Source organism: Syngnathus typhle, linkage group LG14 (genome assembly GCF_033458585.1).
Source record: "Syngnathus typhle isolate RoL2023-S1 ecotype Sweden linkage group LG14, RoL_Styp_1.0, whole genome shotgun sequence".
NCBI lineage: Eukaryota > Metazoa > Chordata > Actinopteri > Syngnathiformes > Syngnathidae > Syngnathus > Syngnathus typhle.
Window position 1 is genome coordinate 5,377,552 of NC_083751.1, and position 10,867 is coordinate 5,388,418.

A 10,867-nucleotide genomic window follows, 5' to 3' on the forward strand; every position below is an offset into this window, starting at 1 on the left:
CACGCTTTTGCACCCAAACGCCCAAAGCGAAGGATCAGCCACATTTTACGTTAGGAGGAGCGCCACCAATTAGCAGCATGAGGGGATTCGACATTAAATTGGCAGACCACCCAGATAAAACCAACAGATCTGAATAGGGTGAACGGATTTGGATAGAAGGTCCTCGGAGGCCGTGGCGGTGCACCGTCTGAGGCCTCACGTTTTAAAAAGGATGAGCTGCTATTATGATGCATGCGCAGGCTAGGCGCAAGGATTTTTTACGTCTGCATGGACAATAATGGGCACCGGTGGCCAAACTACTTAGAATAATCTTATTTTAAGAGACGATACGTTACTATGTATTGCTGCAATAGAAGGGAAAACACAGATTGCACGCGTTTTCATGACAAAGTACGACATGGAGTGTATCAGACTAATCATCTGGCTGATTCTCATTTTCACCCAGTGAAACGTAAAAGTACATGCCAGAGGAAGCATGAAATGATGTGATTATCATTCACAAGTAAGGTGTTGCGACTCATATAACAAAGAAAATAAGAAATAATTTTTCTAAGGTCACACTTTTCCCACTCTAACCATTGATTTTCATACAATTGGGTAATAGTGTCAAAAAGATAACTAAATTTTATATTTGAGTTTGTTAATACTTTTATGTTAATCTTAAGGTCAGAAACAACTTAGGTACAGCAACTTATTTTGTACATTAGTTTTGGGAATGTTTTAAGGACTCATTTCGCCGCTTTTACGAGTTGTAGAAATTACAGTTTTCACAGAATACTTGAAGGCAACGCCTGATTTAGAGTTACATCCGGGATTCTATAACGATTCCCCCGCCGTACGTTTGGGGGCAGTCACATTTTCCAAGCGGGAAAGAGCCTGACACTTACGTCACAGAAGACGAAGAAGAAACTACACATGTTCCTCATCAGCTGTTGCCACCGCTCGTGAAGACTCGGCTGATCTTCGTCGGTGCAAAAACATAATTCTGGGGGGAAAAGATGGTAAATACATTGCACTCATTTTGAAAATTGCTGTTAGATTTGGCACTGACATTGTTTCGCTTCGAGAGCCACCGTGCTAATGCTAACGAGCTAACCCTTAAAGCAGCACTGACAGGTGCTTAAGATGAGCTAAATTTAGCACAACCGCCACTTGCCTGCTTCTTTCATTTACTCATGTCTTGCTACACACTTTTCAAAGAAACTGTGTTTTGTTTTTTTCGAACGTCGTGACTGAGCTCCGTTGCATTATGTGATCCTGGATTGAATTTACCTGGAGTGTAACACAAATAGTCCTCCCTGGAAACACGCAAACCTTTTTATGGTTTTCCTGTCTATTTATAAATGTTAAGGCTCACCCCCAGGGGGCGCTCTCGTATTTACTAAAGCTAATTTTGACCAATTCGGTGAGTTATGGTGAGCAGTCTTGAATCACTGTTTGAGGATTTGAATTTCATCCATTCTTATCCGTGACCTGTGTATCTGTCCTAACACTAGGCGCTGATGGGAATCCAGCTGGTTGTCAGTTTGCTGGCAGCCAGCATCATGCAGAGGATGGCGCCACATTGTTCCTTTGCACGTTGGCTCCTTTGCAATGGCAGGTGAGGCCACTTCCGTGTTTGTGGGACAAGCAGACGTATTCTTATTTATTTATTTTTTGACGAATTTTTTGTTCCCTTCTAGTCTGTTTCGGTTCAAACATCCGTCCGAAGGGGAGCTTTGCGCTCTGGCTGGTAAACAGATGCCCAAAACAAATAGAAGAGATAGGTAAGACAACCGATGCTGCAGGAGAGAATGTTGTCCTAACAATGCCTGCAAGGAAACTCATGTATTCCAGCCCATACTTTGCTAAACTTTGCTTCTTTCAGCAACCATCTAGTCTAAAAAAAAAAAAAGCTACAGATAGGATTTCTATGCAACATCAGAAATATGTTGGGGTTTTATTCTCAGGAGACAAAATGGAGAAAACAAGCCTCTCACTGTGCCCAAAGACATCGACCTTCACCTGGAGAAAGCTCCAGTCAACGCCATGGATGCTCTCGGTTGGGCGACGGCTTCTCAACGCAACATCAACTAATGCTTACACGTATATTAAAACCAAACTCACAATTATTTTTTTCCTTGTTTTATTTGCTCTCAGTGCTACGTTTCTTCCTGGAGTACCAGTGGCTGATTGACTTTTCCGTCTATGCGACGGCTGTCTTTCTTTTCACGGAGTGCTACTACTGTGTGGTGGACGCCAGCAAAGAGGTGAACATTGGCGCCATTTGGTGTGTCCTCACCGTTCTTTTCAGCCTGTATCCTTTTTGTCGACGTTCTCATCGTGAGTTGCACTCAGAACCAGCAGGTGTTTTTTTTTTTAACTTGCATCGTTCAGCAAAGCCCTCCACACGCTGATGAGCCACTACTTCCGCTCGGAGGAGGGCGGCGAGCGTTCCGTGTGCCTCGCGTTCGGCTTCCTGTGCCTGTTGGTGGCCATGCTGGTGCTGGTGGTCCGAGAAGACTACCTGGAGTTTGGCTTGGAGTCGGGCTTCGCCAGCCTTTTCGACAGCCTGGAGGTGTTCGCTAAGCAGCAGGGCTACGCCGACTGGTCGTAAGTTAACCGTGAGCGTCGCATCGCTGCTGTCGGGAGTAATCAATCGTAACTCTGGTGTCAAGGGTCCCTGTCACCAAGCTGACGGTGAAGTTCGGACTGGCCGCCTTCTGCGCGTACGTGGGCGCCCTGATGGCGTTCCCCGGCCTGCGTCTGGCTCAGACTCACCTGGACGCCGTGGAGATGAACTCGGAGCGTCCGCTCATTCGGTGCGTGTCGACAGCAATATGACGGCGCTCCAACGCGATGCTCACTTCCCCGTTGTCTCCTGCAGGTTTCTGCTACACGTGAGCTTCCTGTCTCCAGTGGTGATGTTGATTCTGTGGGTCAAACCCATGGCCAGGGACTTCCTCGCCAACGCACCCATGGGGAAAAGCTCCATCACGCTGTGAGTGCATATAACACATTCCACTTGAAAACAAATTTCTAATAATTTTTCGTGGCCTCGCAGGGTGTCCCGCGATGCCTTTGACAGCGTGCGGCTGTGGACCGTGGTGGCTCTGTGTGTCCTGCGGCTAGCGTTAACTCGCTACCACCTGCAGGCTTACCTCAACGTGGCCCAGAAGTGGGTGGAGCAAATGAAGAAGGAAGCCGGACGGATCGCCGCCATTGACATTCAGCGGAAGGTCAGGCTGCCATGTTCACGTTTGGACGATACTTGGATTTGTTCCCTCCATTTTAGGTTTCTGTGTGCATTTTCTATGCCCCAACCGAAACGGTATGAGTTAGAGATAATTAATTGGATTGAATAAAATGTGTATTTGTGTGCCTCCCTCTCCAGGTTACACGTGTGTTTTGCTACCTGAGTGTAGTGACTCTGCAGTATGTGGTTCCTGTGCTTCTTATCCTCTTCTCCACGCTGGCCCTCAAAGCACTTGGTTAGTAATTCCTTTACCCCTTTAATTTGACATTCTAAAATGGATTATGTGCGATATATTTTTATTCAAACATTATTTAAGCACTTTTTCCCCCCCAATGGTTTGCCTGTTTTTCCTCTGCCAGGAGGATTCTCTTGGGACGGTGCAGACGTGACCCCCGACGTGACACCCGCCTCACCGATGCCCACGGCAGCGCCGGTCATCTCAGGCGCTCTGGACGAAGACGAGGAGTCATTTGAGGACATGGAGGAGGACATCCAGGAAACGGTGGCCCGCCTGTCTGAGATGTTGGCCGCCCTACGCTCCGTCCTCACGCCGCTTTTCTTCAGGGGCTTCTTCGCCTTCTTCACTTGGTGGGTGGCGGCCTGCCAGGTGATCAGCTCGCTTTTCGGCATCTACTTTCACCAGTACCTCATGAACAACTAGGGCCGCACACAGATGCACTGAGCTTTTGGGCGCTCTAGAAAGCGTGCTATTGTCTGTGTGAGACCGGAGCCGGCTTCTGGTATGAAAACAACACACACACAAAAAAGATGTGTTCTGCAATTTTATGCAACATTTCAGAGTCAAGCCCGCTGCTTTAAATGCTGCATTTGTGGGCAATCTTATGAAAACAGAAATGTTAATATTACAAGAATAAAGTCATTTTATGATGGGAAGGATGGAATGTAAGAAGCAAACTTTAAATGATGTAAAGTTAAAATAATCTTTTCACTTTTACTAAAAGTATTACCTGTTCATACAAACATGCTGTTAATTAAATGGACTTACTTGTTTCTTTATTCTTGTAATATGACATTTTTATTATCAGATACAAATACTTTTAGCGTCTATCGACACCCCAATGTAGTCTGGCTGTAGTGTACTTTTTTTTTTATTTTATACGATTCATTTGCATGACCTGCGGTTTGAAATGCTTCAATGCATTTTGTACTTTTTAGGGGGCAAAAGCTGCCAGTAATAAGCAGGTTTGCTTTCTGCTCATCATTGCTGATAGTGATAGGATAAGTATGTACTTTTTATTGATGATATTGTATCATCAAGGAACCGATTCAAGAGTGCTATTTTTTTTTTTTTTTCATTAGGAGTGTGGTTGAAACTTTTTTTGATTATGTATGTTTTCCCTCCACATTTCCCAAGTGCCTAAAAGCTCAGGGATTTTTAATATAACCTTGTTATCCCTTTGTGGGACTATTTTGAAGTAGCTTGCAAGGAGATTAAATTCGCTACACTTTTAGTTGCATCGTTTTAATTGTTTTGCCAAAGTGGCATTTGTTTATTTATTTAGTAACATGTTATTATATCCATTCCCAAAGGGGAATATGTTGGTTTGCATAGGATCAGTGGAGTTGTTTTGGTCAGAATTCATCTTGAATACTGTGAAGTCCAACTGAATAATATTTGGAAAATATTTGACTGCATGGTGTGTATTTTTTGTATTTAATTTTATTTTTTGTTCATATATTACTGTATTTCTGTGTTATTAAAATCAGTATTTTTTGCTGCCATTTCCTTGAGGCTACCACTGAATTGAAAAGACCGAGATTTTCTTTTGGAGTAGAATACGAGAGATCTTTAACCGCTTTATCTCAAATATTTATTCAGTAAATAATAACACTTACGTGTAATAAACCCTTAATTTCCGTCCATTTAGTCTCACTGCGGTCGCCATGGCAACACGCACGAACGAGCCCCCGTGTACGGTGAATGGAGCAAAATGAGGAAGCGAGATGATCATCTGAGGAGAAACTTTACACATTTTATGAACCTCGGGGTGTTCAAACGAGTGACACAAATTCTTGTATAACGACACTCTCGCCGCTACTTTGAAATCCAGCGTCGAGTCGGTAAATTTTAAACCAGATTTGTCACGTCGACGTGATGGCGGAAGTCTAAATTTTGAGTGTGTTAAACTTCGTTTCGAGTTGTAATTAAGTTGTAGTTTATTTTTGGTTCCTTGTATTTTTCTAAAGGGGAAATCCCACTGCTAGTGTACCACTACTTTCACTGCTAGTGTACTGCATACGCGTTTCTGTTTTCAGTGACTTTTTTATCTTTTTCACAAAAGACGGGAATAATGGAGTGTAACAGTCTCGCACAATTGTCCAAAGATGTGCTCGACAAATTGGCCAAGATGTTGGACAACTCCACTTGCGGATGGAGGCAACTGAGCCAAGTTGTGTCTGAAGACCCAAAACTCCGTTACAGGTGGGCCTTGAACGCACCATCGACAGTCGTGTTGAACGTACTGAATTACGTAAGATTTTGTGGTAAATAGGAAAAAGTCTTACATGAAACATAAAATATAGATTGTTGAGGAATTGTATTGTTGGTCGTATTCTGACTAGATGGTTTGATATAGCTGCTGACGGTAAAATTAAACTTTTTGAACAAAAGTAATGAGATACCTACTGGGCATTACTGGTACTACAGAAAGTGAAAGTTGAAACTGGTGTATTTCAATGATTTTTTTTTTTTCGAAACCTAATTGAAGTCTTGCATATTCAAGATTTGCATATTCACCTTTTTGTAATATTTTTGTGATTTTTTTTTTTGTCTTTTACTTGTTTTTTCCCTTGGGATTTACACACTCCATCTTGGGTTTTTTTCTGGTAAACATATACACTACAATTACAGGTTATATTTTTCAGAAAGACAGGAGACAAGATTTGAACTCAGAACTTCAGAACTGAGACACCGTACTAACCACTTCTTCTGTTGCCTAGTTCACTTATTCAAATTCATTTTTATTGGGAAAATTGTAGGACAGCGAATCAAAAGACGCAAACGTGTGTAGTTGAATTCATCATGAACCTTCTGGGAGTTTACAGTATATCTAACACTAAATTCCCCCTGTGCAGTGAAAGGGATGTGACCAACTGCTCGCTCCAAGTTCTAAGTGCAACAGGAAGCCCAGGGCGCAGCTTCTTAGCTCTTCTGGTCGACCGATCCTGCTCTCTGCTCTTTCTGCTCCAGTGTCTGAAGAAGATTGACCACCAGGAGGCCGTGCAGCTGCTCACCACTACAGGTAGGCTTCTACCGGGCTAAATGTCCACCCAAAGACATGACTTGATCATAGTTATTATTATTATTAAAGAGCATTGACTCAAATGAGTGTTTGCTCTTTATGTAAAACAGCAACAGAGAACATCCAGATCACGGTCCATCCTAACTCCCAGCAGGCCACATTGGGCAGCAGAGTTGTGTTGACTTGCCGAGCCTGTGGGCCTCCTGGATTAGTTTACCAATGGTTTAAAGGCAAAGAAGAGGTGAGCGTTGCTATTAGCAATGACCGGATATGGAGATCAGATTAAATTATTCTATAATTGTCTCTGTATCAGATTTGGGAAGCCAGCGGACGCACACCCGAGCTCGTTGTGTGTCCTTTGGGCCCCGAGCACAAGGGTAGCTACATCTGTAGGGTCAACTATGGAGACACCTGCGTCTTCTCCCAGTGGGCTCGGGTGCGCTTGCTCCGTTCCAAACCTAGCTTGAGTCCAGGTATGACCCTCCAAGTGAACATTATGATTTTCACACTAGCCACTTTACAAAGCTCCATGAACCTTTTCAAATGTTGTCAATTCAGGCTGCAGCAGCCGTATGTTTTCAGGCTCATCCACTGCCGTGCGTATCATCTCCCAGCCTCAGTCCCAAATGGCATCTGAAGGTGACACGCTGCTCCTGAAGTGCAGTGCCGTGGCCAACCCCCCTGCCCAGTACCAGTGGTACCACAACTCAACTCCGATGCCACAAAACAAGATACGTTTACTCAAAGTAAGTCACCCTCATCTTATATTTTGCAAAACAGGGTAACATTTCCAAAGGTGATCAGCTACAAGTTCCGTTTCTGACTTTCCAGATCCCGTGCGTGACCACAGCACACAGAGGACAGTACAGATGCAAAGTGTTCAATTTGTTTCACGAAATGTGGAGCGACCCTGCTACTGTCACCATAGGTGAGACATAATCTATTATTTCTTTAATACATACTGCATGACTTTTATCTGCATATAATGTCACGTTTTCCTTTCATATCCAGGGCCAACTTCCATCACCGATCCCTCCTGTGTAGCAGTTGACCGTGGCTTAGGTATTCTTTAAAAAAAATACCTAGTCATGTAAAGTGGAACTACACAATAGAGATGTGGTCACCACTTTGTTACTTATTAGTTCTTGTTTTTCAGTGTGTGTGAACACTAGAAAAACACAAAGCACTGGACAAGCAAGGTTAAGTGGTTAGAAAATGTGCCTTGCCTCATAGTTCTGAGGCTTGGTTTTGAAGTTCGGCACTCATGTCCATCCACATTCCATAAACATGGAAGTTCATTAGTTAAAGTCTCTGAATGATCCATAGGTGTGAACATGAATGGTACGGGTCCTGTGATTGGTTGGTAACCAGTGTGGACCGCACCTCAACTGGAAAAGGCTCCAACTTGATGAGGATGTGTGCTGTAGAAAAATTGGATATTTGAATAAATGGTGCTTTTAGATAAACAAGAACAAAGTCATAAAATGCACCAACCTTAACCCAGACAACATGCTTATTTATTTCATTTCCCCCCTCTTTTTTACGTTGATAGAATCCGAGGAAGTCGACGGTCCAATCGTCTGTGAAGAAGTGCGTTCGCGGACGACAAATCCGCCGCCATCATCCAACCAGTTTTTTGGTAATGAGAATTTTCTCTTTTTAACTCATTCACTGCCAGACCAGTTCAAATGGCCGTCAATGGCAGTGAATGAGGATTTTTTTTTTTTAGCAGCTTCAGTTGAAACCACTTGACATTCAGTCAACTGAAAGGAAGTTTATCTTTATACACTTATGACTTGACTCTTTCTCTCCCCAGCCACAGACAAGGTGGCTCTCCTCATCGGCAATCTGAACTACCGCCACCGCTCTCAGCTCTGCGCCCCCATGGCGGATGTCCACGAGTTGAGCAACCTCCTCAGGCAAATGGACTTCAAAGTGGTCTCTCTGCTGGACCTCAATTGCCAGGAGATGCACAGCGCCGTCACCGAGTTCCTGCTACTCCTCGGAAAAGGAGTTTACGGTGAGCTTCCAAATTTGTTCTAGCTCAAAAAGTCAAAACAACGTTTCCTGGAAAAAGAAATGCCGCATATTTGTCCTCCTTGCACAGGCTTGCTCTACTTTGCCGGTCATGGTTATGAAAACTACGGCAACAGTTTCATGGTGCCCATCGACGCGCCACCATCATTCACATCCGAGCACTGCATTTGCGTTCAGAACATACTAACCAGGATGCAGGAGAAGGAGACAGGACTCAACGTGTTCCTGCTGGACATGTGCCGGAAAAGGTTTCACATGACATCTTATGTGACCGTCCCCCTTTGTGCTTGAATTCTTTTCATTCTTTCAGAAATCCCAACGATGAAGTCGTAGTCCAACCTGGTCTGTTGAAGGTGACGGCAAATGTCGTGTTTGGATATGCCACGTAAGTTGAAGCACAATAGTGTGTATTCATGTGAAGAACAATTCATGGCTACGTTGTTGAATTCAGGTGTGTCGATGCGGAGGCTTACGAAGTGAGGAAAGAAGATGTATCCAATGGCATCTTCATAAGTTTCCTCAAGCGGCGGATTTGCCAGGATGAGAAGGTCACGGTCATGCTGGACAGGGTGGCAGAAGGTTCTTTTTTTTTTTTTGAAGTAAAAACTACAAACCATTTGAAGACGCCTGACAGATAAAATGGAACTGTACTGACATCTAGTGGCGATTTGTTGACATTACTGATATGTGACTTTTATCCCAGACCATAAATGGGTTACCTTTGTGGTTCCTTAATTTGTATCAATTGTAGCGCTTCTGGCTTCCATAAATAACCCACCCTCTCTCTCTAACCAGACATGGGTCGATTTGAAATCACGCGAGGGAGGCAGGCTCTGGAGCTCCGCAGTAATCTCTCCGAGCGGCGTTCCCTCACAGACCCGATTCAGATGTTGTCGAACTGCTCTACGGCCAACTCGGCTCGCAACTTACAGTGGGCTGTTGCTCATGGTACTTAAGGTCAAACCACTCAATATAATCTTACCACAGAAAACTTGATTTGAATGTTTCATTTTGTTTTTACAGTTCTACCAAAGAGCCTTTTTATCCATTTTGATTGTGGTGTGAAGGTCCAACTTGGGTTTGTATGAAAATAAATGATGTCAGTTCTTCTTTTTAAAATAATAATGACATAATATGCTGTGTAGATTTGCTGCTGAATTCTCCAACATCATGGTCGTCTACACACGTATACTGGACAAGCCCAAAGAGATTGCTTCGTGCTCGGCTCAACTTATTGACTTCCCTGAGGTACGATCACACACACACAAAGGTGCTGATTTTATTTTTAAAGTGATGGAAGAATTTTTTTTCTGAAATTCTAAGCACAATTCAAACCCTGAACCTCCGACTATGAGGCAGACATGCTTAACACTTGATCACTGTGCTGCTGTGTGATTTTGTCTATTATTTGATTTAACACAGTTGATGTAGTTATTTTGATGACGATTTGCATATTGGTAAATCTGTCCTCTAATTGCAGGATGTGGATATTGATTTAAAGAGGAGCAATCAGGAAACTCTGGTCAAAGCCGACAGTTTCTTATTAATCAAAGAAGAACTCGCTTCATCCGAGCTGCCCGAACTGTACACTCGCATTTGCAGCCTGCAGAGACTCAAGGTCAGGCTTTTTTTCATTATGATCAACTCAAATTGCCTTAGGGATGCTTTTATTCGATTAAGGCCTGTTACGTTTTACAGAAGGAGCTCACGTTCACCGTCTGCCTCCGTTACATTTACGCCAACCTGGAGGAAGAAGTGGAGGAAAGGAAAGCGGTTACAGTCGGCAAACCGCTGGTTTCCAAACTGAACCTCCACCAACCACGAGCGAGCTCGGCCTCGTCATCCCTCAGCCTGGACTCGTGCACTATCTCTGAGGTCTCCTCCTTCTCTGAGGACTTTGCTCCATTAGCGTCCAACGCATGGTCACTATTCGCAAATGCTAACCCTGATAAATGTAGGGACAACCCAAATTATTATTCCAACTAAGCCTTAGCAAATCCTCGCTTATAAATTAGAGGAAGAAAATGTGACATTTGTAAAAATAAAAATGTTATCTGTGCTCTATATGTACAAGTCCCAGGTTACCACTGATTTGGTTTCAATATACTCGGCAACCTTCAAGTTACGTCATGACCTTTGACCTTTAGCATGACAAACATCCATGTAAAGCAGATAAAGAGCAACTTTTATCTTAATAAAACGGTTTACATTTTTAAATATATATTAATAACAGGTATCGTCATACAAATACACGATGTAAATAAAAGTGTTAATTATAAGTAATTTGACGATAGTATTCCCTTGTTTTCCGCACTGGATTTTCAACGCGCAT

The 10,867-nt window shown here is 43.4% G+C and overlaps 2 protein-coding genes and 2 long non-coding RNA genes across 7 annotated transcripts in view; 2 read left to right on the forward strand and 2 right to left on the reverse strand.

Annotated features, from left to right (window-relative positions):
• LOC133167067 (uncharacterized) overlaps positions 1–989 on the reverse strand; it is a 29,580-nt gene extending 28,591 nt beyond the window's left edge. The window contains exon 1 of the long non-coding RNA XR_009717901.1: positions 888–989. This is a non-coding gene — a long non-coding RNA (uncharacterized LOC133167067). The remainder of the gene's footprint in view (positions 1–887) is intronic.
• Positions 871–4,978, forward strand: tmem161a (transmembrane protein 161A). The gene is made up of 11 exons (XM_061297589.1): positions 871–1,001; positions 1,497–1,600; positions 1,683–1,766; positions 1,950–2,041; positions 2,140–2,296; positions 2,377–2,592; positions 2,658–2,801; positions 2,867–2,980; positions 3,044–3,218; positions 3,374–3,470; positions 3,595–4,978. The coding sequence occupies exons 1-11, from the start codon at positions 999–1,001 to the stop codon at positions 3,894–3,896; spliced, it is 1,488 nt and encodes a 495-aa protein (XP_061153573.1). The 5' UTR covers positions 871–998; the 3' UTR covers positions 3,897–4,978.
• A 155-nt stretch (positions 4,979–5,133) lies between these two features.
• On the forward strand, positions 5,134–10,818 carry malt2 (MALT paracaspase 2). 4 transcript variants are annotated; one of them, XM_061297586.1, is made up of 18 exons: positions 5,134–5,317; positions 5,513–5,678; positions 6,332–6,498; positions 6,609–6,739; positions 6,812–6,971; positions 7,057–7,244; positions 7,330–7,426; positions 7,510–7,560; positions 8,051–8,137; positions 8,315–8,518; positions 8,606–8,783; positions 8,846–8,920; positions 8,987–9,114; positions 9,331–9,483; positions 9,559–9,613; positions 9,681–9,783; positions 10,016–10,153; positions 10,234–10,818. In XM_061297586.1, exons 2-18 carry the CDS (start codon positions 5,548–5,550, stop codon positions 10,519–10,521), a joined length of 2,334 nt encoding a protein of 777 aa, XP_061153570.1. In that variant the 5' UTR covers positions 5,134–5,317; positions 5,513–5,547; the 3' UTR covers positions 10,522–10,818. The 4 variants fall into 4 exon arrangements, with proteins under 4 accessions (XP_061153570.1, XP_061153569.1, XP_061153571.1 ...); XM_061297585.1 differs by having other exon boundaries at positions 5,539–5,678; XM_061297587.1 differs by having other exon boundaries at positions 5,539–5,678; positions 8,606–8,771.
• LOC133167066 (uncharacterized) lies at positions 6,197–8,321 on the reverse strand. Its single transcript, XR_009717900.1, has 2 exons — positions 7,993–8,321; positions 6,197–7,919 (listed from the first exon to the last, which is right to left on the reverse strand). It is a non-coding gene; the product is annotated as an uncharacterized LOC133167066 (long non-coding RNA).
• Positions 10,819–10,867: the final 49 nt, after the last annotated feature.